Source organism: Sciurus carolinensis, chromosome 2 (genome assembly GCF_902686445.1).
Source record: "Sciurus carolinensis chromosome 2, mSciCar1.2, whole genome shotgun sequence".
In the NCBI taxonomy this organism is placed as follows: domain Eukaryota; kingdom Metazoa; phylum Chordata; class Mammalia; order Rodentia; family Sciuridae; genus Sciurus; species Sciurus carolinensis.
This window is the reverse complement of record NC_062214.1, coordinates 1,261,591-1,289,332: the sequence shown is the minus strand read 5'-3', so window position 1 is coordinate 1,289,332 and position 27,742 is coordinate 1,261,591. Positions and strand designations below refer to the sequence as shown.

The 27,742-nt window shown below is 60.6% G+C and overlaps 1 protein-coding gene across 1 annotated transcript; it reads right to left on the bottom strand.

Annotated features, from left to right (window-relative positions):
- Positions 1-17,268: 17,268 nt before the first annotated feature.
- LOC124974605 (collagen alpha-1(II) chain-like) lies at positions 17,269-20,487 on the bottom strand. The gene is made up of 2 exons (XM_047537755.1): positions 19,661-20,487; positions 17,269-19,546 (listed from the first exon to the last, which is right to left on the bottom strand). The coding sequence occupies exons 1-2, from the start codon at positions 20,485-20,487 to the stop codon at positions 19,468-19,470; spliced, it is 906 nt and encodes a 301-aa protein (XP_047393711.1). The 3' UTR covers positions 17,269-19,467.
- Positions 20,488-27,742: the final 7,255 nt, after the last annotated feature.

The following is a 27,742-nucleotide window of genomic DNA, read 5'->3' as shown; positions in this document are numbered from 1 at the left end:
TTGCAGCACATTAGGGTGAACCCAGAACAGAGTGGCCAGAGCTGGGACAAGGAGAGAGAGGTGGGGCAGGGGCCAGGGGAGGACAGGACAGACCTGCCACAAACCCACCTGGAGCCCAGCCCGGCCTGTCTGGTGAAATAGGAGAGCTGGAAGCCTCAGACGCTCAGGGGAGGGCTTGGGAGTCGAAAGGATGAGGGGCCCTTGAGGGTGATGGTAACTGAGCATCTGCTGTGCTGAGTTTGCAGTGAGCACCACACTCCCAAGCACAGCTGGCTGGCTGTCACAGCAATGCCAGGAACCAAGTCGCAGGTGCCTGCCGTGCTGGGGATGGAACCCAGGGTCTGGGCTTGTGAGGCAGGCCCTCCAGGGTGCTTTAGAAGTGAGCAGTAGGAAGGCAAGAATGGCCTCTCTGGCATGGACTGTGCCCCAGGGCAGTGTGGAGTGGCCAGGGAAGCGTGTTGATGGAAGAATGCCTCCTCGCACAGGGACAGCGTGCCCCAGGCTCCACCTGACCCGTGGTCCAGGTGCCGAGGGCCTCCGCTCAGTGGCCAGTGACGTCACAAGAGGCATGCAGTGTCCGAGCAGCGGTGGTCACCCTGCCACAGATAGGTGCACCAGACTGGAAGCTGGACACGAGGCCCATGCTGATGTAAATGTGTGGAACAGGCACCTCTGCAGACGGGGAGCCGGGTCGGGGCCAGTGGCCCAGGGCCAAGGCCTCCACAGCGATGGCAGGGATGTCTGTGTGCTCGGGACGCGCCGTGTCCTCAGCCACATGTGTACGTGGAGGAAGGAGAGGAGTGAAGCAAGGAGGCCCGGCTGCCTGCCGCCGGCCAGCTGGGAGGGAGCACGGGCTGCACACACAGAGGTGCCGGGAGCAGCCCCACCTTGGGGTCCCGGATGGGCAAACCCGGAGGGCGGCGCCTGTGGCTCTGAGCCTCTGTGAGGGGCAGCTCTGAAGGAGGGGCTGTCCCAGGAGCTGAGTGGGCTGCTGGAGAGGACGCCACGTGGACTGGCTCGGTGGTGTCCTCCCGGTCCCGGGTGGCCGGCCATCTGGGTCATCTCTGGCTGAATTACCTGCAGTCCTGCATCCAGCTACTTAGGGCTTTGAAGACATCCTGGCATGGTCCTTACTGTTGGGTTATAGAACCGCATTCCTGCTGCACAGAGCAATGAAGTGGCCCTTTCTTGGCCCCAGTGGCTCACAAGTGCTGGCATCTCCTTGAGGTCCCACTATCTCTGGAGACCCCGTGGGTGAGCTGCACCAGGACCCAGAAGACGCAGCCCATGTCCCCAGTGGAATTTTCCACCTGTGTGCTCACTGACGTGACAGCCCCGCCAGACTTGGGAAGGCCCTGCCCATCACACCCACTGCAGAGGAAGGGCGGCGGCTCCGGGCCTTATCACTGGGCTGGACTTTTCCACTGTGAACCAGGGGCCCTGGGCCTGCTGCTTGCCCAAGACAGACTTCCTGTGGGAGCCCTGTGGCCTGAGTTGAGGCCGACAGCCCCCCATGAGGCCGTGCTACAGGCCTCGATGACAGCAGCTCGCGGGGACTTCATGGGGACCTCACCACAGCCCAGGAAGTAGGAGGGACATGCCATGGGGGGCGGGAGTGTTTGCAGATGGTGCACACAGGGCTGAGGCATGAGGCTAACCGCTCCCTGCCCCTGACTCTCAGCTGCAGCCCTGCGCACCGTGCGCCCAAGTGAAACCTGGAAGTGCCGCATCCACACGGAAGACAAGGTTTTATCCATGTGGAGAATTACGGCTTTCCGAACATTTCCACTCAGCTCCCGTGACAGGACCATGGCCCCACAGGACCTGCACTTCCTGAGTGTGGGGGCGGGCCTCTGAGTAATTCTGTGATCATGAGGCCCCCAGGGAAGATTTGACAAGAGCAACAGGAACTGAGAGAAGTTAGAACAGCAAAGCCCATGCCCAGGGGCTCTGTGTCCCAGAGAGACCCAGGCAAAAGCCCCTCTAGGAGGTGTCAGGGTGTCTGCTGCCAAAGGCACCGGGGCCTCCCACACCCTGACTCCAGGAACCTCCCCAGAGCTCCAGTTGATGGGGACAATGGGGGTGCTCGGTAGTGAGCAAGTGAGCCCAGGGCGGCCCCCATTTCAGGATGGAGGCCAGCCTCTCCTTGCTCCACACCTGGTGAGCAGGGCACTGTCCACTCCGTCCCCACAGCACCAGGTGTGCATGGTCTGCAGTCCTTCCTCAGGGCTCCAGGAGCGGCCCTGGGAACTGGGAACCAAACCCCACCATCTCCGGGACAGGACCAGCGTCCCCACACCTGCGTGGCTGGCACCGTGCATGGTGTCTCTCACACACAGGTACACACGTCCTTCTCACACACGCTCACATGTGTACACACACCTGCACAGTTGCGCCCACTGGCACTCCACTCGAGTACTCCACACTCCTCCCTGTGGGGCACTCGCCAAGCTGGGCTGCACCTGGCTGTGAGCAGCCCTCTCTGGGTTGCCCTCAAGTGGTGCCTTTGGCCTCCAGGATCTGAGAAGTTTGGTGCATCGAGGATGGCTCACCAGCGAAAATGGAATGCAGCCTTACGTGTGACTTCTCAGGTCTGGCAGCCACACCAAGAAGAGGGAAAGGCGGCAGTGACCTTGATCTTAGCATCTTCTGCTTAAATCCAACACAGTTGGGTGCAGCAGCCACACCCACGCCCCAGCGGCGGAAGGCTGAGCAGGTGGCGAGTGGGAGGCCAGCACGGCGACTTGGCGAGACTCTGTCCCAGAGTAAAATGAACAGCGCTGGGGTGCAGCCCAGCGGTGAGCTAGCCTAGCATGTGCGAGGCCCTGGGTTATTTATGCAGCACTAATGAATGCATAGACAAACCCAGGATAGCCAAACACTGTCACTTTAATAGGTGATCAATAAAAGGAATTACCAATGACAACGTTTACTTTCCTTTTTCTTCTAAGTCTCCAAAATCCGCTTGCTCACACTGGTTTGGACACTGAATTTTCATCAGAACTTCTCCACTGGACTTAGATTTCATGAAATTGAGTCAACCAAGACCCCAAGCCCACCCACGTCGCCCAGCACACTGAAAGCTTTCAGTCGTTGGATTGAGCACGTTTCATTTTAATTTAAAGGCATGGATTTCGGACAGAAGAAAGCATTCTGTGCACGTTCCCAGCTCGGTGGGCTGTGGGCTGTGGCTGCTGTGCAGGCCCCCGCAGGCAGCATGGCTGGGTGCCACAGGCCTGGCTGCCAGCCCTGGCCAGCAGGCAGCCCTTGTGGGTCAGCGGCTGCAGGCCAGGACAAGGGGTCAGACAGACAAGCTCCCCTCTCTGGGCGTCGCACCGGCCGGCTCACCTGTGAGTCCAGGCCCCCGTCCAGGACCCCTCCCTGAGCCCTGGAGGATCCCCAGACTCCAGAGGTCTGCAGGCCAGCTTTTCAGACTGCCCTTCCACGGTCCCTCGCGGGTATCTACCATGGAAACCCACGTCCGTGTCAAGGCCCCTCTCCAAGCCCCGGCCCAGGCCCAAGTTCGGGCACAAGCCCCATCTGTCACCTAGACAACCAGAAGAAAGCCAGTGACCACCTCCTGTCCAAAGTGCCCTCCCACAGTTGTCCCTGGCCTCCGCCTGCCCGGGGATAATAATCCAGAGGCCTCTGGGCCCCAGGCCCTGCACTGGCAGCTCCCTCTGCCGCCTTCTTTCCTGGCACAGCGCAGCTCCTTTTGCCGCAGGGCATTTGCACAACTGCTCAGCAGGCCCAGCACCCACTCACCTCGCGCTCCATCGCAGCTCAGGGCCGAGCACTCAGGGAAGCCCAGGCGACACCCAGGCTAAGGCCTATGGCAGGTGCCCCTGCGGCTCTTGTTACTGTTGGGGACAGGACAGGGCTTGCAAGCTCGTCCATCTTGCTTCACTGAGTGCTCGATCTTATCTGCTGGCATCCACAGTGCCATGGGCTGACCTGCTGGGCGCCACCAGATCTCGGCACAGGTGGGGCAGGAGGAGGGAGGACCCTGCAGCAGGCCGGTCGCAGGCACACTCTTCTGCCCACAGCCGACCCCTTGCGTGAGTGGGGGGGCACGCCCACCTGCGGGAGCCTCGTGGGGGCCGGACCCAGGAAAACTGGGGTGCGCCTCACCTGCTGCAGAACCCGGCCTCAGTGCTCTCTGTGCGAAGGCAGAGGTGCCCTCGACGGCTGCCCCCAGGCCTTCCCTGGTCCACACCAATGTGGGGGCCTCTGTGCTGGTGGGTGGAACTCAGGGACCAGGTTCCACTCCTGTCAAGGAGGCTGAGACAACAGTCACGGAGGCGCCACGGTGGTCTTACCCGTGTGCTGGAGCCATGGCACCTGTGCAGGTGGAGGGCCATGGGGTCACCACGCTGGCTGGAGTGGGCTGGGGGATGGGTCACCACACAGGCTGGGGTGGGCTGGGGGATGGGTCACCACGCAGGATGGGGTGGGCTGGGGGATGGGTCACCACGCAGGCTGGGGTGGGCTGGGGGATGGGTCACCACGCAGGATGGGGTGGGCTGGGGGATGGGTCACCACACAGGCTGGGGTGGGCTGGGGGATGGGTCACCACGCAGGCTGGGGTGGGCTGGGGGATGGGTCACCACGCAGGATGGGGTGGGCTGGGGGATGGGTCACCACGCAGGCTGGGGTGGGCTGGGGGATGGGTCACCACGCAGGCTGGGGTGGGCTGGGGGATGGGTCACCACGCAGGCTGGGGTGGGCTGGGAGATGGGTCACCACGCAGGATGGGGTGGGCTGGGGGATGGGTCACCACGCAGGCTGGGGTGGGCTGGGGGATGGGTCACCACGCAGGCTGGGGTGGGCTGGGGGATGGGTCACCACGCAGGATGGGGTGGGCTGGGGGATGGGTCACCACGCAGGCTGGGGTGGGCTGGGGGATGGGTCACCACACAGGATGGGGTGGGCTGGGGGATGGGTCACCACGCAGGCTGGGGTGGGCTGGGGGATGGGTCACCACGCAGGATGGGGTGGGCTGGGGGATGGGTCACCACACAGGCTGGGGTGGGCTGGGGGATGGGTCACCATGCAGGCTGGGGTGGGCTGGGGGGATGGGTCACCATGCAGGCTGGGGTGGGCTGGGGGATGGGTCACCACGCAGGATGGGGTGGGCTGGGGGATGGGTCACCACACAGGCTGGGGTGGGCTGGGGGATGGGTCACCACGCAGGCTGGGGTGGGCTGGGGGATGGGGTCACCTCGGGGGCTGGGGTGGGCTGGGCCATGGAGTCACCATTTGGGCGAGGATGGGCTGGGCCAGCTGCCTCATGCGGGCAGGCTGGATGCTCCCTGAGCGCCTCCCACGCTCCTGGGACCTTCAGCCTAGCTAAAGTGGAGTGAGGGTGGTGTCTTGCTCCACCATGAGTCCGTTGTGTGTTCTAGAAGGCATCTGCCTGTCTAGTGAAGCCCAGAGGCTGTGAGCCTCTGACAACCCCAACTGGTGTCCTGGAGGACAGCCCCTGGCATGGCTGTCCTGCTGCCTGACTCGGAAGTGGCTGTCACAGACTTTATGGGAACCTGAGTTCTTACAAGCTGAGACCAACACAGGAAGCATCTCAAACCGCCCCGGGGCAGATACTTCCCTTGCTTCCTGGCCTGGTAACTTTCCAGTTTTAACCTTCCTCTCCCGGGGCAGGAAGGACATTTGACTGCTGGCCACCCAACCAGAAACACTCCTGGCCAATCGGAAGTCAGGCCACCCGGAGCAGGGCCAGCCATGTGTAGCTTCGCCCCTGCCTGCTTCGGCCCACATGGTGACGCTCCTTCCCTGCCCCTCCACTCAGGTGTGTGTCTGGCCACTAAGAGCAGCACCCTTGAGGTAGGGAAGGTTCCAGGAGGGAGGCTCAAGGAGACAGGGATGCAAGCCCCTGGACACAGGGAGGAGGGCGGCAAGAGAGCCAGGCCTCGCACAGGGGATCAGCGGAGGCTCAGAGATCCTTGGTGGGGCCTCTGGAGGAGGCTGAAGGTCTGACAATGCGTCCACCTAGCCTCCTCTTGGCCTGGGGCTGAGGGCCCAGCATGGAGGTGAGCGGCAGTGAGTGGCTCCTGAGAGCCTGCACCAGGCCCCAAAGCCCAGCCCGTCCTGGGCCAGACCCTCGGTCCTCCTCTGGGCCCACGGCAGGACTACACGCCCCTCCCCTGGGGCAGAAGGGCCCCCATGGCTGCCTGAAGGGTGTCTGTGTGCAGGACACCCTGCCTGGCAGCCACCGCTCAGCCTCCAGACGGGCCTGCAGGGCCTGGCCTGCCCGTGACAGCAGCTGAGCCTGGGCGGCGATGACGGACAGCACCCAGAGCAATGAGGCCCAGGAGCACCCCACCCAGACCCCTCTTCCAAGCAGCTTCCTGGCAACTCTGCATTTGGCAATATTTTAAAGGGAAGCTCTTTTGTTAGTCAAATATGTCACGATCAAAAAGGAAAATGACCTCCAACCACTCCCACCAGTTTCCCCAGGAAGAGCAGCAGATCGTGCCCCGGAACTTGGTCCACAAAAGACCAGAGCAAACCCTCCAATCTAGACAGAGGGGAAGTGTTCCCCCAGCTCTGGAGGGAGGACCCTGGTGACCTCAGCCCTGCGTCAGCTGGGAGCTACAGCAGGCCCCAGCCAGCAGGAGTCACAGCACGTGGGGCTGACCCCACAGCCAAGGGCCGGGGGCAGGCAGGCAGACCAGTGCCTCTGGGGCTCACTGCTATCCCACATCACCCAGCAGAGGCCTTTGCTCTCCTCCCCAGGAAGAGGGTGAAGAAAAGCGACGGGACTCTCCTGAGGAGCTCGGCTTCCGACCAGAGCACCCTTTCCTTCGCAGGAACTGCCCTGGGATGCTCAGCTTGGGAAGGGCAGGTGGCCAGGCACATCCTCGGGCTGAGACAGGGAGTAGGGGCTTCGCCATCCTGGCCACTGCGTGTTGGCTGCCAGGGTTCCCTTCCTTCTTGGGTGGCAGGCACAACAGTGCCACGCGTCAGCCTGCAGATGGGTGTCGCCGGGACCCAACCAGCACCGGACGTGGCAAGGCCGTCCCGGGCGGCCCCTTCTGCAGGCTGGGGCTAGGCCAGCCTGAGAGCTGCCAGACCTGACTTCCTTGCTGGGCCCTGTCGAGGGCAGCCATGCCAGGGAGGCTCCGAGGACACCCATGCCAGCCCTGAGCAGGGGGTGCACGTGCTGCCGGGCATCTGGCTGTGACGCTGGACTGGAAGTGGGAGCTTGGAAGAGACGAGGAAGACGGGGCTCTGTGGCACGTCACCTGCCACCTTGGCAGGACCCCGCTGCCCCAGGACCTTGGCCTCACAGGCACCTCAAGCTGGATATAAGACTTTGTGGAACACAGCAGCAGAGAATGTGTGGGTCACGTGGGGCCCAAGTGACCGTGGGCACTGGGTGACACTGGGGACCTGCAGCCCCTCTGCCTTCCTGTCTGGGTGCCCTGCCCTCCACAGCCCACCCCTTCTGATACCTCAGACCCAGGTGGGGGTTCCCCAGAGACTTCAACCAGCTGGCGGGGCTGAGGCTGGCAGGAGAGGGTGGGCTCCCTCCCCGCGCCCCCCACAGCAGTTCTGCTGCTGTGTGTCCTACCTGTTGGAGTTCCTTCAGTCCAGCCCCATGGCTTCATGAGGGGAGAAACTGAGGCTGTGGGGGGGGCTGAGACTTGCCCAGGGCCTTATGGGACCAGAGACTGAGCAAGGACACAGCCTCAGCCCCGCCTTTGCAGCCACCTCCCGGCAGCAGCAGGTCCCCGTCACTTGCCTGCTCCAGGCTCCAGCTGGTTCTCCCCGAGTCCTGGCTCATGCTCCCTCATGATCGTCCGGGGTGCAGGGTCTGAGACTGTCCAGGGTTGGCAGGGCCCAAGTGCTTCCTCCTGACACTGGGTTGCCAGCCAGAACAGCAGGAAGGCCAGTAGCCTCCACTCAGGCCAACCACCCCCCAGGTGACTCCCTCCCAACCTCCTGCCTCCTCACCAACCCCCACAGAGTCCCCAGGCCTGCTCTAGGTAAATGCCACCTAATGCCAGAGACAAGGCTCCTTCCTCACCTCCAACCCCGATTATTCCCCCAGCCTAGGGACCCACAGTCAGGTGCTGACCCACATGCACCTCTGGTGTCCAGAGGCACCTAAGAGCTTCTGAGCCTGACCCAGAAGCTCTCTGACCTCTTTCTCTCCCCACCACCTCTGATCCAAGCAAGTCTGGGCCCTATCTCCAGACGCCTCTCCAGTCTGCTGACTTCTCCCACCCTACCTGCCCCATCACTGCTTGTTAGGTATCCGTGCAGCCATTCTGGTCTTCGGCCCCCACCAGTCCCTCCCCAAACAGCAAGATCTAAGAACACACCACGACTGTGTCACAGTGCATTAAAACCTCTCACTGGCATTTTCCTGAGGAAAAGTGCAAGCTCTCTCCTATGTGCTGGGAGGAGGGTTGGCATGGTCAAGACCATGTATCAATGTAATTATCATCATCACAGGGTTATGACTGTGACCACCACCATCGTGACCATCACTGCCACCAGCATCATCACCACCACCATCACTGTCACCATCATAACTACCATCACCACCACCACCATCACTACCACCACCATCATAATCACCACCACCATCACCACCATCACCATCACCACCACCATCTCTGCCACCATCATAACTACCACCACCACCACCATCACCACCACCACCACCATGACTATCACCACCACCATCACCACCACCACCACCATCACTACCATCACCAACATCACCACGATCACCATCACCATCATAATTATCACCACCACCATCATGACGATCACCACCACCATGACTACCACCACCACCACCACCACCATCACCACCACCACCACCACCATCATAAATACCATCGCCACCACCGTCACCACCACCATCATAATCACCATGGTCACCATCACCATCATAATTACCACCACCACCACCATGACTACCACCACCACCATCATCACCACCACCATCATAACTACCATCACCATCATCACCACTGTCACCATCACCATCATAATTACCACCACCACCATCATCACCCGCCACCACCATCACCACCACCATCACCACCACCATCACCACCACCATCATCACCACCACCACCATCACCACCACCATCACCACCACCATCACCACCACCATCACCACCATCATCACCACCACCACCATCACTACCACCATCACCACCACCACCATCACCACCACCATCACCACCACCACCATCACCACCACCACCACCACCACCACCACCACCACCACCACCATCACCACCACCATCATGACATCATCATCACCTCATCATCGTCCTCATCATCTGCCCACAAAGCAAGAATCCCAGCTTCATGGAAGCAAACCTTGGTACTTAAGCTCAACCCTAGAAATGGCTGCAGGAATGCTGGAAGCAGGTCCCCCCTGGACACCCTAGCATCCATCAGGGAACACGGCCTGGACAGAAAGTAATTGACGCCTCTCAGACCACTTGAGACAATGAGGAAACACTGATGGATGCTCTGGGGGTTTTTCCATTTCCCTGATCTGAAGCAACCAGCTGAGTCATTGGTCATTAGGAGCAGGGTTAACAGGCCCAAGTGGCGGCCCCCACCTTGCTCAGTCAAGTATGAAACCTACCGTCTGGAACCTCACCCAGTGCAAATGCCCACACCTGCTTCTCAGTCGCCCGGGACCGAGACCCAGGCACAGGTGACCCTTGACCCCCAGCAAGATCTGCAGCAGCCCGAGAGCAAGAGTTAGCCCAGGCCTTACCTGATCCCATCCTGCTCTGCTCTTGCAGCTGAGGCCGCCTCTGCCGGGCCCCAGGCCTGCGCCCAGGCTCCTCCCTCATCCTAGAGCACACGCTGGCCACCCAGCCACTTGACCCTGTCTGCCTGACAGCCCTGCCCAGGAGGCCTGCGTCGGCGCCTGCCGGCTCTCCAGGCTCTGCTGCCCTGCTGCGCTTGCTCTCCTCTTGTCCTTACAGGAAGTTAGCTTGTTTATTTACACGTTTACTTTTCTCTGGGATCCATCTTCCCCAAAGTCCGTGGGAGAGCCACATTCCCGGAGCTAGGACCTGCCCACTGCAGGGTTCCATGAGCATTCAGAGTGGACAATTGCTATGGCGTGTTACCTGGCCCGGCCCTGGCAAAGCTCTTTCCTTGTGTTTTTTGTTTCTCCCAACAGCCCTCTGAGATCCATGTTCTTAATAGCTTCATTTTAAAGCTGAAAATCCTGAGACTCAGAGAAATTGAAACATTTGCTCAAGGTCACACAGCAGGTATCTCACAAGGAAAATAATCTGACCTGGGTCTGTGATCCAGAGCCTGTTCTCTTAGCAGCTGTAGGCACTGCCCAGCATGCAACAAACACGAGACTTGTGCCTATTGCAGGCATTTGAAAATCATCTTAAAAATCAGGTATAATCATCAGGGGTTTCCTGTGGGTGGAATCACACAGTGCTGGTTCTTTCATGACTGACTTCTTTCCCTCGGTGCAACAGACTTGAGGCTCTGTGTCAGAATTTCCTTCCTTTTGAAGCCTGAGTAATATTCCACCATAAGGTAAACCGGCTTGCTCACCCTTCACCCCCAAGGAGGTGCTTGGGTGTTCCCACCTCTTGGCCACAGTGAACGCAGATGTGCAAGTCTCTCCAAGCCCCACCTGCAGCTCTTTGCATAGATCCCCAGGCACGGAACTGCTGGGTGACACAGTGGCCCTATTTTTAGTCTTCCGAGGAACTGCACTGTTTTCCATGGCAGCTGCACCCGTGACATTCCCCACCGTGTTCTGGTGTCCTTCCAGGAAGCCCAGGAACACGACCCCCAAGACACAGGCACCAGAAACAAAGCTAGGCAAACGATCCAGCGTTCAACTGAAAGGGAGCCAATCGACTGGGCAAAGAGGTGACCTGCGGTTCCAGTGGGTGGAAGGGACAGCTGCACACCAGGTGACCAAGAGACAACTCCACCCACGGGTCACTGGACGCTTAAGTGCCCAGGGACAAAATCCACAACCGACCCTCTGATAACTTGATGTCCAAGATGTTGGAGGGACTCTAACAGCCCCAGGCTCCAGAACCAGCAGCCCAACAAAAAGTGGGCAGAGGGTCCTCTGCAGACATTTCTCTGAGGAGGACAACCCAGCCAGCAGGTGGACAAAGAAAGGACATTTCCCATCATCAGGGAAATGCAAATCGACAGCAGGAGGAGCCAGCTGCCTCACACCTGGTGGGATAGCCGCTCTCAGAAAGACAAAAGAAAGCTGTGTCGGCAGAAGAGGAACCCGGAGTCCTCGGTGGAATGCAAATTAGCACGGCCACTGTGGAAATCCCAGGGAGGTTCCTCAAGAGACCCAAAATAGAACCCCTGGCCATCAGTTCTTCTGCTCCTGGTGGACATCCAAAGGCACACAACTGCTGCTTGGGAGGGCCACCTGCAGGGGCAGTGACCAAGAGGGAATTCACCCATGACCATGGGAAACGTAGGTGCTCAGGGGTAAGCAGCTGTGGTCCCACACAGTGGAGTACTACTCAGCCTTGAAAAGCAGGGAAAACCTGGGGGTCATCATGTAGGTGCAGTGAGCCAGATGCAAAAAGATAGACGCTACATGGTCCCACTTACATGTCGCAGGAAGCAGACTGGTCAAGAAGCGGGAAGCAGCACTTGGAGAGAACTTCAAACTATTTTACGTTGGCGAGCCCAGAGGAAAACAGAAACTCCAAATTCTGAGCCCCGATCCAGTTTCTCACAATATTTATAGGTTATGTGACATCATCTTAGACCCATCCTATCATTGCGGCTTTTTCCTCTTTTTAAAAAACATTCCTAATCTAGGGCTGAGGGCCCCCGTGCAGGGTCTCTAACATAGAGCTGCTCACAGAACAGACGAGCAGAAACGGGTCTGTTCCATCTCAGGAGGGAGTAGTCAGACCTAAGCAGTCACCGACCATCCCGAAGGTGGGGCCACGGTTAAGGAGGCTCCCCGGGGAAAGGCTGAGAGGGCAGCGGGACTGACCCTTCCCCTTCCCTGGTTTTTGTCTTTTCATTTCACAGCCGGGTCTGGTTTGCCGTCAAACACGAGGACTCTGAGCAAGCCAGGCTCCAACAGCAGAGTGGTGTCGACCGGGGCCTGGTGGGTGAGGTCAGGGTGCAGCTAAGATGGGCAGGGCCCGGGTCTGGAGCACAGCAGCAAGGCCGCGTCAGTGCCAGGCGCCCCGGCCGCGCCTCGCCCCAGGGCGGCTGGAGCCTCACCACGCCAGAAGCAGCGGCCCTGCCGGTCAGCCTGGCGTGGTCCTGCCTGTGTCAAACACACCTACTCAGCACACCGTGCGTTTTCTTGCCAACTTCTAGGATCATTAATTAAAGGGAAAAAAGGGTCCCTGGAGGCAGAGAGGGAGGGGGCGGTCCCCAGATTCAATCTTGAGAGACACTGAGAGGAGCCCTGGACCCTCACCAGTGCAGGGCCTCCCGGCCCCCAGCCCACACCAACCACCTCGAGCAGGGAGCACAGGCTTCTCCTGCAGTTTCCTGGGATCCGGCCAGGACGAGGGAGGCTCCCAGGGCAAGGCCTTGGCTCAGCCCAGGGTAGGAGGGCAACCACCGAGCTGGGGCCTCAGTGGGACCCAAGAGACCAAGAGCCAGAGCCTGGTGCGCGGGAACCCGCTCAGGAGCCCAGAAGGGAGGCTGACAGGGAGCAGCCCAGTCAGCACAGGGGGGGCCCTGCCCATCCCGAAGACGGCCCCCTCCGCAGGATGGGGCGGGCGGGGGTTCCAGGCCGGGCGGGGGCAGCCTGCTGCAGACATGAGCCTGGGTGGAGCCCAGGGACAGGAGGGCAGGGTGGAGAGCGGGACGGGGGAGTGAGGCGCCCTGGCTGCGGCAGGCTCCAGCAGAGTGGGGGAAGGCCCGCAGGTCGCAGGACAGCCTCCTCCCTCCGGCCTGCTGACGGAGCACCACCCCGAGATGCCAGCTGCGGCCAGGCCTGGCGAGGACCAAGGTGCCCTGGGAGGCGGCGGGAACGAGGAGACCTGCAGAGCACCCTGCGGCAGGACCAGGCCCACCCTCAGAAGCAGTTCTCCGCCAGGGGCCGTTGGGACGATACCAGCCTGGCCTGCAAAGCAAGTCAGCCAGCTTTCTCCGCCGAGGCCCTCCCAGTGCCTCCCCTCCCGCTCAGGCTGGCACCTGGGCTGCAGGGGCCCATGCAGCTCTGCCTCCTGAGCACCTTCCCCACAGGGGGCGGGAGGCCAGCAGCCCTGGGCCGTGCTGGGCTGTAACAGGCAGGCTGCTCTCCCTGAAGGCCTACACCAGCTCCGTCCAGCCTCCAGGGCAGTTCCCAATGGAACCCCCCACTGCAGCCTGCGCTGGCCACGCGAGATGGCAATGAGCGTCCACATGGGGCCTCATGGGAGGGTGGCCACGCAGACCTAGCATGGAGCACGTAGACAGGCGTGTGGAGGAGGCCCACCCTCACTGACCACAGACACGGTGCCCAGGGCTCAGAATGGGAAATATGGAGAACAAGAAACCAACCTTCCCCATCCTGCTTCTGCCACAGGACACCATGAAGTTCTTTTCCTTTAAAAGTTCCTTTTATGCTGTTACAATGTTGCTTTTGTAATAAATAAAATTCCAGGGACAGAAGAAAGGAGCCAGAAAGGGAAATGTGTGTGTGAGAGAGAGAGAGAGAGAGAGAGAGATAGGGACAGAGGGAGGGGAGGGGAGAGAGGGAGGGGGGAGAGAAGTGGGGAGAGGGAGGAAAGGGGAAGGAGGGAGTGAGGGAAGGAGGGAGGGGGAGGGAAGGGGAGGGAGAGAGGAGAAGGTGAGGGAGGGAGGGAGGGAGGAGGAGGAGGAGGGGAGGGAGAGAGAAGAAGGTGAGGGAGGGAGGGAGGAGGAGGGGAGGGGGCAGGAGGGGAGGGAGGGTAGAGGAGGGAGGGAGGGAGGGAAGGGGAGGGAGAGAGGAGAAGGTGAGGGAGAGAGGAGAAGGTGAGGGAGGGAGGGAGGGAAAGGGAGGGGAGGGAGGAGGAGGGGAGGGAGGGAAGGTGAGGGAGGGAGGAGGAGGGGAGGGAAGAGGAGGGGAGGGAGGAGGAGGGGAGGGAGGGAGCCTGGGGCCTGCAGAACCAGCAGTCCCAGACAGGGAAGAGGGCCCTGGAGGAAGGAGGAAGGTCAGGGCCCACAGAGGCCCAGCAGCAGGGAGGTTGCAATGGGGCTGGGCTGTGCAGGGAGCCAGGGAGTCTGGGTCTCCCTCGTCCAAGGGCTGCGCACAGCTGTGGCCAGCCTTGGAGTGAGCGCCGCGTGCTGCTCCTTTCTGTTCCCTTGCTGAGGCTTGAGCAGCTGAGGCAGGAGATCCACCAGCCCCAGCAGACGAGGGTGGCAGAAGGAGCTCCGGGAGCAGTGGAGAGCACAGCTAGCACAGGGGGACACGGAGGACTCGGGAGCACGTGCAGGCTGGGCGCTCGAGGATAGAGGGCACACCGAGGCTGACACTTGAGCCAGATGCTGGCCCTGCAGGGGAGTGGAAGTCTGGGCCTCCGCCTAACGGGGCAGATCTGAGACCCATGATGCCTGGGCACAGGGGGACGTCTGCCAGTCCCCAGGGGCGGAACTTGGAGGAAGCCTGGCTCAGACATGGCTTTGGGGCTGGCCGGGCCACAAGCGGCCACAGGAGCCTGAGTGTGGGATGGTCCCCACCAGTGCTGGAGAAAGAAGAGGAGAGGAGCACCCCAGGCTGGTGCCGCACTCCTGCCTCGAGGCTGCCCAGGCGGAAGCTGGAGCGGAGGGCGATGGAGGCAGGGTCCAGCAGTTGCGTGCTGGAGCGGGCAGGGGAGGCAATGGAAAGGGCCCCAGCAGAGCCTTTGGGATGAAGGCTGAGGGGCAGAGCCAGCCCCAAGGCATGACTGGAGGGAGCTGCAGCAGCTCTGGGGAGATGGGGTTGCTGCATCTTAGGAGGCAGGACAGGCTGACTTCAGAAGGCCCAGCCAGAAGCATCTGGAAGCCTGAGGAAAAGTATTTCTGTGGAATCAGGTGGCTGCAGTGGCCTGGAAGTGTGACCCGACCCCGGCCCACCCTGAGGAAGGGGAAGAGATGGCGAGAGAGGCAGCTGCAGACGGAGACCCTGCTGAGTGCCCAGAGGAGGCCTGGCCACGGCCACACAGCCTGAGGTGCCCCTGGGCCCTGGCAAAGCTACGAGCCACTCCACTTCCTGTGGATGGAACAAGACTTCTGGGGTCAGGAAATTAAGCCGGCTCTCCAAATCCCTTCTGGATCTTCAAATCCCTTCTGGAACATTCAAGCCTCTTGGCAAGCCAGAAAATCAGTTTTCTACCCTGGATGGGAAAATGAAAACTGCATCTTCTAAATGGGGAGGGGCCCTGCCTGCCACAGGTGTGGCCTCTCACACTGTCACAGACCAAAAGACGGCCTTGTCACTGAAGCTCACACACTGCCGTTCACACCTGGACCGCCCACACTAGGCAGCACCTTCCAGGTCAGATTAAGTAGGCAGAAGCTGGACATGGTCCTGGTGCCCTTTAGGGTCCCTGCACCGAGGACAGCCCACACTTCTCAGGAAGGCTCCTGGGGACCAGCAGGGCTCTCTTGCCTGAATCACCCCCCCCACACACACAGTGTCCCTGTGGCCCATCCAGAGCAGGCCTTAGACAGTCAGGTGTGCACACATCCAGGGAAATTCTGAAGGGCAGGGCTGACCAGCGAGTCTCCTGGGACAGAGGGTTGGGGAGTAGAGGGAAAGTATCCCCCGGCCAAGTCCCTAAGTCTTAGCCCTTAGGACTCGCTTTGAGAGGTGGCACCTAAGCAGAGAAGGAGCTAAGTGCTGGGCCTGAAAGGCAGGGAGGCCTGCCCACTGCCTTTGGCCAAGAGATCAGCAAAGTCAAGCAGGAAGAAATGCCCACCCAGCCAGGTCTGTGAGTAATGGCAGCTCATCTGAGTGTTTGCATCTGATGCTTCTTCCAGGAACCACCTGGTGCAACAGGACCCTGCCAGTTGCAAGGCAGTTGCGGGTGGGTGGCCAGAAGAGCCAGCTCAAGGCGTGACAGAGCCTGCCCCTCGGCCGCCGGGAATGCAGGGTTCACTAACACAAGCCTTACCTAACCTGAGGATCTTCTGGGACACGAGGGCCCAGTCAATGGGTCTTCCGACCAGCCCCAGGCCAGCGGGCAGAGTTGGGCAAGCCAGGGCAGTTCTGGATGCCCTCAAGCTGGCAAGGACATTGCCTCTTTGTGAAAGTCAAGCAGACAGACCGCACACGTGGTTCACAATGAAATTCAAATTACTCCGGGAGGGAACCTGCCTTAGGCCGGGGTGTGCTCCGCAGGGTCAGAGCTCTGGGCCAGCAGGAGCCAGGGGCTGGAGGGGTCTGCAGGGCTGACAGCTGGGAGGTGCTGGAGTCACAGGGCCATCACCGTGGCGGGTCCCCCTCCCCTCTCCTGGAACGCAGGGTGCCAAGCATGCCCTCCAATCCCATCTCAGGGCTCAGTAAAGTCCAGACTCCAACTTTTTTTTACCCCAAACCTAATCTACTGCATCAGGCGTTGGCGTTGAGGAATTAGTTGAGGCTTCTCAAGTGAGGTGGACGCTGAAGCCTGACCTGGTGCCCACAGAATAAGCCGGACTCCCTGCTCCTGAACAGTGATCTCTCTTCTCCCGCCAAAGCATCCACAGTGCCCTGAAGAGGGCACCCTGGGCCAGCAGCTGACTGCACGTTGTTTACATGGGGTCCTCTGCACGCCTACACCCAGGGGGACCCCATCATCAGCACTGTGGGAAACGCGGAGACCTAGTGCTCTGGCACCCGCCTCCCTGGTGGTTGCTGCATATGGTGGCAAATCCTCTGAAGACCAGGAAGATCAATCCACACTCCATTTCCCGGGTCCTCTTGCTCCAGCAGACATCCGAGGACGTGGGGTGGTTCTTGCAGCTGTGGGTTGCTCAGACCCTCCACAGCACTGGCACTGGATTGGCCAGGGTCCTCACAGCTGCTGAACGGCAGAGTGGCATGAACAGAGTGGGGAGGACCACTGTGTGCACAGGGAGCCCGCGTGTGCCCGGCACCACACCCAGCCCTGGGGGAGCGCAGGGGAGGGCACCCAGGGCTGGCACAGCAGAGCCTCAGCCATGCCCTGCTCAAGTGGGGATCCCCTAGGGTGGAATCATGATTTTTAAAAATACATATATTTTTAGTTATAGACAGACAATACCTTTATTTTATTTATTTTTATGTGGTACTGAAGATGGAACCCAGTGCCTCAAACATGACATAGGCAAGAACTCCCCCACTGAGCCCAGCCCCAGCCCTGGAATCACGATTTTGAAGACATAGTGCTTCATCCATGGAATCTTGCTGCCAAGACGGTCACAGCCCCCCATGCCCGCGCCTTAATTCCCAAAGAAGTGTGGATAACTCCAGGCTGAATTTTTTCCTGATTTCCAGCTTTTCTCCAGTGGTCCCTGTACCTGCCACCAGCCCACCTCTGGGCTGTTCTGGGGTGGTCGCTCCTTACTAGACACGGAATTTGATAGATTAAAGCATGCCACATCCACTCTACCTGAGGATGCGTCTGGAGCCTGATCCCTTTTGACCTTCCGTAAGTCAAAAAAGGAGGAATGGGAACAGTTTCAAATAATTCAACTAATGCACATCCAAATTCACCAAGAAGATGTGACCACCGAACACTGCATTCCAACAAAGCACCAAGAGCCAGGCTGCCTTCAGGTGCCAACGTCGAGCACCAGGAGCGGGTCAGTTTTTGCAGGTGTCAACTTTGCAGCTTGCAGCCAGGGCCATTCTGGCTGTCGTCAACCTGATTGTCTCAGGGGAAACGTTGTCTCTCTTCATTTCACTTCTGGTCCTGAGATAAATCTTCCTGGAAATGACAGTGTCCACAAGCAGGCAGGAACCTATACAGAAAGAACACATGTGACTGCAAGTGTCCACCTCTTGGTTCCTTGGAGGTACCTCCAAAGATGACATCAGAGAACAGTAACTGGCATGAAAGGTAAAGTCCTGCTCCGAGATTCCCAGAGATGCCCAGCAGGCAGCAACCCCCCAAGTCCACAGGGAGCCAGGGGGACTCGGGTTCTTTCCTTTTCTTTTCATTATTTCCTCTCCAAAAGAACCCTGCCGGGATAGATCTTATTGAGTTCAGAATGTTCCAGGGCACATAATCAGCCTGCCCTGTTCCAAGTTGCTGCAGTGCTCTGTGGTTGACCTCTTGTGGGCCTCCTCCCTGTCCCTCCCAATTCCTCTACTGCAAGACGGAGGGTGAAGCAGCCTCTTGAAAGGAGGAGGCCATTGGACCCTGCAGTGCTACACATTCTGTCCCTTGAGGCATGTGGGCTGGGCAGGTGCCCCCAGGGCTCCTCAAGGTGCCTTCGTGCCAGGATTAGCCTTAAGGACAGCCTGTGTTTTGCATGAAATGTTTGCCATGGGCTTAACTTTCAGATGGAGCAAGGAATCCTGGGAAGTCTCTGGTGGGGTCTGAGGTCAGCCTGGGGCTCGGAGCCCTCAGCAGGCAGCAGTATTTGGTGAGAATTTAATACCATTTTGTTTTCTTTCATCTATTTTTATGGCGACCTCTCTATGTAATGGACACTGGATTGCCTTCTTTAAAATAAGCCACCCCTTTTAATAAAATACATGAGCAGCTTAAAGGAAAAATGTTGTCCAAATAACAATTTCAGGGGATATAATCCAAAATTAAGCTGTGGAAACACGCGTGCAGCCCTGCCTGACACGGAGCCCTTCCTCAGCGTCACATTGCAGCGGGAGAACTCTGCTCACCCGCCTCCCCCAGCAGGGAGCTGGCCGCCTCCAAGGCTTCTTGGGTCTGCTGTTTGGCTGCACACCTGAGCCAGGTCCAGAGAGAGCGAGTCCTTGTAACTGGGGAGATGTTTGCAGGTTGCTCCTGTCCTCTCTGGGTGCACCCCACCTCCTCTTTCAGGTGGAAGAGCCTGGCCCCAGCAGTGTCGTTCCTCACCAGGGTCCAGAACAACGGGTGACAGGTTTCTTCTCTTGCAGGGCAGTGTCAGGAGCACAGGCCAGTGACTGGAGCAGCTGGACCTCACCTCAGCTCCTGGGAGTGCAGACCTGCACACAGACAGGATGGAATCCTGTGGAACTCCAGGACCAGGGACTCCCAGGACCAGATGCCAGTGGGCACTGGCCACACTTGCTGCAGGAAGGAAGACCCTTTCCTAAGTAGTGGGCATGCAGACATTCCCCTAAGTCCCAGCACCTGCTTCTCTTCTGTACAGTCTCACACACAGGAAGAGGCCAGGCCTTGTCTTGCCTTGCCCTCTGGGGCCAACCAGAGCTGGAGCTTCCTGTGCTCCCCAGCAGCCCAGCACCCTGGTCTGGGCTTCTCCCTCACCCAGCTTATCTCAGGATTCACTCGTGTGCACGTACTTGCCCTTTTTCTTTTTTTCTTTGCAGGGCTGGGGATCAAACCCAGGCCCTCACACATGCCAAGCAAGGCTCTTCGGCTGAGCCACACCCCATAGATGACTTTCATAAACTTCCTTCCACATGAATTTGCTGAAACCAAAAAGGAGAAATTTTGGAGAGCTGTTTCCGTCAGCCGCGGACACCTGCCTTTTGACTCCCGGCAGTTTCCACGTTCCGCGGACACACTGCCCTTACCCCACTTACAGATGAGGACCCTGAGGCCCAGAGGGGCCTGCGAAGTGTCCGAGGTCGCAGCAGGAAACCACTGATAGGAATTTAACAGGGCCCACGTCACGGGAATGCATCCGGGACCCTCTCCTCCGCGTCAGCGCTAATGTCAAAGGCAACGTCGTTTTATGGAAAAAGACTGCGGGCAGGAACCAGGGCCTCCCCGGCGCGGGTGTGCTCTCCCTTGTGCTCAGGCGCGTCCGAGACCGGCCCGAGGGACCGCGCACAGGTGGATCCTGGGAGCCCGCGGTGACCTTCACGGGGCCGCCCACCGCGCGCCTGCGTCCGTCCGCTCCCGGGCCCAAGCCGCGGCGGCCTTTTGGAAGGGCCGGGCGGGAAACCGCGGGATCCCCACGCGCCCCGCGGAACCCGGTCGCACCGCCTCTGGCGCGAATCGCGCCCCGCCCCGCCCCGGCCGCGGCCCCGCCCGCCGCGACGCGCGCTCCCGCAGCTGTCAGCTCAGGGCCCGGCCCCGGCCGGACCGCGCTGCCATTGGCCGCGGTGGTGAGGCCCGGCGGCCTCCGGGGCGGGGGCGGCCCCGAGCGATGAATGAAGCGGGAGTGGGCAGAGCGCGGCGCCCAGAGCGCAGAGCGCAGCGCGGCGGCCGGGCCACGGGACGTGAGTGCGCTGGGGGCGGGAGCGGGGCGCCGCGGTGGGGCGCGGCCCAGGTGCGCAGGGTCCAGGCCTGCTGACGTCAGGAGCACGGCAGGTGCCGGGGGAGGGCCGGGCGGGAGCCAGCGGGAACAAGGCAGCGCCGGGTCCCGCGTGGTGTGGGAATGCGGGCGGGCGACAGGCCCGGGCATCCCCGGCGCGCCCCGAGCTCCTCCTCCGGGGAGGCAGAACCGAGGGGAACCGGATGCAAAATTCGCCCTTCTCTCTGCCAGGCAGGAAGCCCCGAGCCTCTGGAAGGCGGGAGCAGGGGGAAGGGGGCTCCCCGGGGGCCTCCGTGCATAAGGAAAGGTGGGTGCTGGTTTGGGCTTAGGACCTAATGAAGTGTCCGGAGCTGGTGGCCAGGGCAAGTGGCCGCGAGCCCAAGCAGATGTAGACCCCGTGGGTCAGGAAGGGGACAGATGCGACTGTCCGGGACTTCAGGGTAGCAGCGGGTCACCCACCTGCGGCGGATGCTGCTGCCGAGTCTAGGAGGAAATCGTCAGGAACAAGTTTCTTGCGGGGCTTCATCCAGGGAGGGGAGGGGTAGGGCTGGGATGGTTCCTGCGGCGGGGCACCACCGGCGGCACCCTCGCGCAGCTCTTGGGTTCCCCTGGCCTGGGAGGATGCAAAACCAGGGTGCCAGCCGCCCGCGGTGTTCCCTGCACACACTTGGCCCGGGACCAGGTGGCCCGGGACCAGGTAACCCGAGACAGGCGCCGGGATTTCCACCTCCGCCGGCTCCAGCGTCACCAGGGACGATCCTGATCCCGCGTTTGAGTGCGGGGTTCCTCCTGCCTCTGTGGGCGGCGTCCCCTCATTGGAGGGAAGGGGTGTACTTCCCTCTAAAGACGTTGGAACCCCAGTAGTTTTCCACGGCGATGGGCCTGCTTTCTATCCCTAGCTTACCTCTGCCTAATCCAAAAGTGGCTCTTCCCAGCCCTGAGAAGTTTTTCTCTGTACCTGGGGCAGATGGACCTCAGAGGAGAGAGCACCTGGGTCTCAGTGGCTCCACTTAAGAATCTTGGTTATACCGACACTGACAGCAGGTGCTGTTCACCTGCACAGGGAGTGAGCTGCTCTGTGCTGTTCTGTGCCAGTGCAAGGCATTGTCTCCATAGCCTCCAGAAAGCTGTGGGATACAGATAATCCAGGCACCAGGACACTGAAGGGGAGCCTGCCGAGGTGTGCCCAGCTTGCCTACCTCCACTTAGGCTCTTAGCTGACCACACTCTGAGGCCTCACAGTTAAGGGGACAGAGTGTTTGGCTGGGCCAGTCTGTGACCTAAGGATACAGGAGGAAGGGTGTCTCTTGGAGGGAGGCCACACATGTGCTGCAGAGGGGGCCAGGGCAGGGGCCTCTTGATTGCCATCTGAGAGCCAGCTCGGCCCGACTGCCCTACGTCAGGAATTGTCCTGCTTTCCCGCTGGGCAAGGCCGGCAGGTACTGCCTGGAAAATCCTTCATGAGCTATTCCCCTCGGGGATAGCTATGACCTAATTGTGCCTCACTGGGCGGGGCCCTGAAGCAGGTGCTGAGCATGTCCCAACCAGATCCCTGCCCACCACTGTGGAGGGCAGGGCAGCCAGTATGAGGGCAGTGTGGGGTGAGAGGACCTAGCAGCAGGGCAGTGGACGCCCGGCACTGAGCTCTCAGTGGACTCCAGGAGTCTCACTTCCACATGCAAAGCTTTCCTCATCTCTCTGTGAAATCAAAGTTAACTTGTGGAGCTTGGTATTGGACTCACAATGTCCTGGATCTAGAAGTCTCTGCAAGTGTTACTCTGTTGCCCAGGTCGGTACTAGTGAGCCCATGTCATTTTATGTCTTCATGAACCCAGACAGGACCGAGTTGTCCCTACGCTCTCCTCAGATGGCAGGAGATGAATCCCAGAAGGGGCAATATAAGCCTGTGCTCGTGGACAGGAGGGGCAGGGAGCCACGCCGGCACACACCTGCTCCTGCATGACTGTGTCTGGTGGAGTGTGGATGAAGGCCACCACAGCCTTCCCCCTGCGCCTCCTCATTGGACAGTTCTTAAAACCCTGCTGCTGTTTTGTTCTGGGACCTATTGCTTGTCTGGCCTCATCGTGGTTTTGGGGAGGTGAGAGCCCCCAGTGGGGCAGCACCCTGGTTCTCCACCACAGCGAGTTTTCAGACGGCCCTCAGGGATTGTGCCCCTCGAGTTGAGGGGGCACCAGCAGGCCCACGGTTGCATCCTCCTGGGGGGTCGTGGCAGAGGGAGCAGGGGCAGGGCAGGGAGCCGGGCTCCTTCCCCTTCGTGCCCCTGCTCAGCCCGCAGCCACTGTCCTCAGATGCGAGACTTCTGGCTTTTTCCTGGACACCCCTTTCGTCCCCTGGACAGCCATGTGCAGCCTCTTCCCTCCACATCCTGCAGAATTAGCATCTTGGACCACATTTCTGGGGGAGGGTGGATGCTTTTCAAAGAGATGTACCTGTCTCTGCCAGGGCTTCGCTTGTTGGTGCTGGAGAGCCGACTCCAGGACCGGGCACTTCAGTGTCTCCTCTCCATCCTCCAACCTAGGCTCCTCCTGAGTGCCCCTCTCGCCCATCCAGGCTTGCCTTTTCCCTTGGTTTTTATCTGAAAGGCCCTGGGGTACCTGAGGTATTGCCCTTGGGGGTGAGCCAGAGAGTGCGGGCATCAGCAGGCCTGAGGGGTGCTCTCTCCCACCCTGCCTCCTTGAGGCCGTTGGATTTTTTCCTCGTAGTCCGTCCCTCAGGAGCCACTGGACCCATGGCTTAAGAAGACACCTGGAAGCAGAGTGGCCCTGCTGTGTCATCTGCACAGAGCCTGGTCCCACGAAACCCAGGACAGCCGTGAAGACCCTGAGGCTGTAACAGGGACCCCCGCCTGTGGGAAAACCCAGGCGTGACCAGCACTTACACGCTCACTCAACAGTGGCCAGTGCTGCAGTAGGAGCCAGGCGTGAGGACAGGGCAAGCCACTTGTGTCCCTAACATCACCTGAGCTGGGAGGCAGGTGTGGGGGCCAGCCGAGGGGCCCAGGGGTGCAAGATCCTGGGGTTGGGGAGAGATGCTGACTCTGCAGATCTGTATTCCTCATGAGCCCCAGTGGTACCCAGACCCATGTGTGCAGAGGGGCTGGGTCCTTGCCCTCATGGCATCATGCCATGTTGCAGGGATACACTGAGGCCAGAGAGGCCCGTAGCCTGCCCAAGGTGGGCAGCCTCTGCCTGTCCTCTCTGCTTCCTGAGTGTGCCTCGAGTGTCAGGAGAGGACCTCCAGGCCCATGAATGGAGGGTCAGCAGGCAGAGGAGGGACGGTGTGCTCCCTCTCAGCGGGTCCTGCCCTCCCACACTCCCAGGTGCAGGCAGAAGGTGCCAGGAGGAGCAGGTTCTCTGCATCCGTCCTTCACTGTTGGCCTTTATGCAAAGCAGCTGGCTTCCTGCACCTCACCTGTGCATGGTCAGCAGGTGTGCATGCTGGGCTGTGCCAGGTGCTGCAGTAGCCCTGAACCCCGCCTGGTGTGCTCTGTAAGCACCTTGAGCCCCTTCTTGGACACACAGAGGTATCTCCACTCACCCCCCAGGGAAGATGCCAGGACAGACTCAGGAGGTGAGAAAAGTATGTCCTGCTCTCCTGGAGGCTGCTGCCAGGTGGGCAGCCAAGGGGAGCCAGGTATATGTCACTTGGCTGAGGGTGGCACCTAAAGAGCAGAGAAATGAAATCTGTGGTTCTGCCCTGGTCACCAAGGCCCAGAAGGGTCTCAGAACCAGGCCTGGGAGCATCCCAGACATGGAGGGGGCAGTGCCCACCCCACCCTGGCTCCAGGTCTTCCTGGGACATCTTGCAGGGACTCAGGCAGCAAGGACCAGTGCTGTGCCAGGGTTACATGCTGCCTTTGGAAGCCCACGTCCCTCCCACCTGCTTCAAGTGGAGACTTTGAGGACCCCCCATCAGGTGGCCACCCACAGGGCCACTGGCTTCTCACAGGGATCCTGAGGGGCCACTGGGTTCTTCTCTAGACACTGGCCAGATGCAGAGAATGGCCAACACTTGCTACCCCTGAGATGCAGTGTGGAGACTCAGCAGGGACCTGTGGTCACCCCGGCATCCTCTTGAAGGTGCAGGCATGGACACGCACGTGTGTGCCACCATACCTGCCCCACAGAGTCCCTGGAGAGTGCCGGCCAGTCATCTTGGCCCAACCTGTCCAGGCTCTGCCTACCCTGCTGGCTGTGCTGGTCAGAACTACGGCAGGTGAGGAGGGCACACAGCTGCCCAGAGAGTGAGTGACCCATGTGGCAGATTTTCTCCCCTGAGCCAGAGGAGTGGGGTTTCAGTCGTGCTTCTCTCAGGCGAGGAAGCCCCCCAAGGCACCATGCCAGCTTCTTCCACCTTTAGCTGTTTCCCTAGGGATAGAGACAGCAGAGTGCAGGGAGAGGATGGAGCCCAGAGGCCAGCAGGGGCCCAGGGACCTTACTGCACTGGGCACCAGTAGTGGCTCCCAGTCTGGACATGCAGGCAGGTTCTGCCCAGGGGTCCCTCCCTGCTACTGGCTGTTCCGTGGTCACACACTTGGCAGAAGTCCCAGAGCAGAGACCTGTCCCTTGTCCTAGGGACAAGGCAGCAGGGAACACACCCCCTTGTCGGGGCCATGGACCAGCCTCCCACAGTGGGTGGCTCATCAAGGGCCCTGTGTGCCCAGCAGAGCATTTGCCAGCATGGGCCCACAGGGTGTTCTTGAGCCCAGTGGTGCTGGGCATGCTGTCCAAGGCCTCTTCCCCCATGGGGACCAGGATGAGTTCCAAGATCCACTGCTCCACAGCCAGGACTGCTGGACGCATGGCACAAGCAGGCTGCAGCCAGGTGCAGGGGCTGTGGGCGCCTTGTTGGGGGACCACATCCTGGGGAGCCTAAACCCCAGTGCCCAGCAGGCAACAGAGGAGCAGAGTGACCCGGCATGGGCCAGGACAGCGTGCGGGAGAAGCTTGAGAAGCAAAAGCAGCTGGACACACATGAAAGGACGTGAGAGGACCTGGCTCAGTGATGACAGGCCAGCAAGTCCTGGGAGCTGTGGTCAGCCCCGGAGGCCCAGGACAGCTGGCGGCATAGCCCCAGCCCAGAGGTGGGCAGCAGTGGCTCCCAGCAGGGGCCTTTCACATGCAGCCTTCTGTTCTGGGCAGCCCACAGACCTCCCACCCGTGGTGGGAGGGTGGCCTGCTCTAACCCTGTCCAGAGTCACATGCATCTCCTCCAGAACCCTCACAGGCACGCCCAGATTGGTGTCAGACAAATGCCGGGCACCCAGGGCCCAGCCACACTGCCACACAGTCTGCCCCAGGGTGTCGTGGCCCCAACTCCAAGGCCAGTGCTTTTGGCATCAGAAAGCAGGTGCCTCTGCAAAGGCAGCAGGGAGCCCAGACTTCAGGGCAGGGGGCCTTCTGGATAAGAATCACGTAGGACAGGGGCTCTGGAAGGAGCTGGTGGCTCTCCTTCCCGCAATGGCTGCCCAGTCCCTGGACCCTGGTTTCCCACACACTGTCCTCGGCTGCCTAGCTGCAGCCTGGCCTTGCCCGGCCTCCCTCCAACAGCCCAGCCCGCAACTCCAGTCCCATGAGAAGCCCTTGCACCTCAGACCACCTGTGCTGGCCCCAGAGCGGCTGTGGTCCATCTGTGCACTGACCACCCTGTCCCATGTGGCCAGCTTCAGGATGAGGGGACGGTCCTTGGGTCTCCAGGGTCCTCTGAGGGAAGCCTCTGGGAGAGGCAGTTCTCTGATAGTGGCCGAGGGTCAAGGCAGCCTGCAGCCCCTGCCCAAGTGCCGTCTAAGGATGCTGTGGGCTGTCCAGAGCCGCCCAGAGCTGGAGCGTGGGTCCGAGTGGCGTTCCGTCAGCCTCTGTGGATCAGCAGGCCCGAAGCTGGCGTCCCTTTGTCCCAACAACTGCAAGAGGAGAAAAGTCATTGCACGCATGTGACACCGTGTTCACCTGCACACATGCACACACTCTCCACCCTGAGCACAGGGCATAGGGTCAGCCAGCCCCCAGCCCAGCTGCAGCATCTGCTCTCCGTACGTGACCACCGCACCCTGCCTGGCTTACCAGCTTCCCGCAAGGTGCCTGGGACAGAAACGAGAGCCAGTAGGCATGTGTGATGCCTGGCGTGACCTAGCGCTCACCTCTGAGGAAGGTCACAAACAGGATCTGCTGCCGCCCGCCTGGAAGCAGGTGGACCCCAGGAGGAAGCTTTCTGCCCAGGGACCAGGCCTGCCCAGGCCCCAACAGCATGTGCCCTGGAGGGGCCTATGGCTGCGTCCACCCAGCCTTGTCTGGCCACTATGTCACTGTGTGGTCACTGCAGCTGCAGCCTTTGTTTCCCTGAATGGGGCTGGTTTCTACAGTGGACAGTTGCCTCAAGACGCAAGGCCTGTGCCATGTGTCCAGCGCGGCTCCTTCAAGTCCAGACCAGGGCAGACGAGCAGGGCACCTCCTCGGGCTTGCTCACTTGACAGGGCCACATCCATGGCGCCAGGTGTCTGTGGGAGACCTTGGGAAGGCCAGGGCTGTGCAGACTCATCCCCCACCTGCTGGTGGAGGACGTGAACCAGATGTCCCTGCAGGGCTGTGGTTCCACCCAAGTGGCTGCAGGACTCCGCATCCTCTGCGGGGGACGCTGCTGGTAAGAGAAAGGCCCCAGTAGAGGCATCCAGCCTCGGGAGGAGGACGGAGCGGCCACAGCAGCCCGGCACAACAGGCCCGACTGAGGCCGGCCGGCTGCAGTGACACAGGCCTGCTGCTCCACCAGGAGCCATGAACCTTAGCACCCTGAGAGCCGCCCCTCAGGGACGCTGTGCAGGCCCAACGGCAGGCGCATCTGGACGACCACCAGTGCTTCCACTGGCCGTCCTACAATGGGCAGGTCGAAGGCCAGAAGGTCCCTGGCTAGTATTAAAATAGGACTTCAAACCGCTAACTCCACTGCAGAGGGAAGCCCAGCGTCAGGCCGAGCTGCGTCTTTTATGTCGGAGCTTCAGCTCAAGGGGAGGTGAGCTTGGAGCAGGGCCGCCCGCCTGCCTTCTCCAGGCCGGCTTCTCCCCAGCAGGAAGTCTTGTCCTTTTGTGGCCACTGCTGGTCACGGCACTCCATGGCTGACTTCCTCCACACGCTGCAGACTGGCCCTGGGTCACCTGTGTTGTGCCCAGTGTCCCAAGGCCAGTGCTGAGCTGTGCTGTGGCGTGCTGGAAGGCAGATCCCCAGGTGGCCAGAGCAAAGCTGGACCTCGTGCCGCCTTCGTCTCCCCGGCTCTGAGCCTGCTGTGTCGGTAGCCCTGAGTGTCCGGGCTGGCGCGCGGCACAGCCCTCCCTGTCATGCTGCCACGTCCTGCCCTGGCCCTGCTGTGCCTCTGCCCCATCCCCCTGCAGCACTGA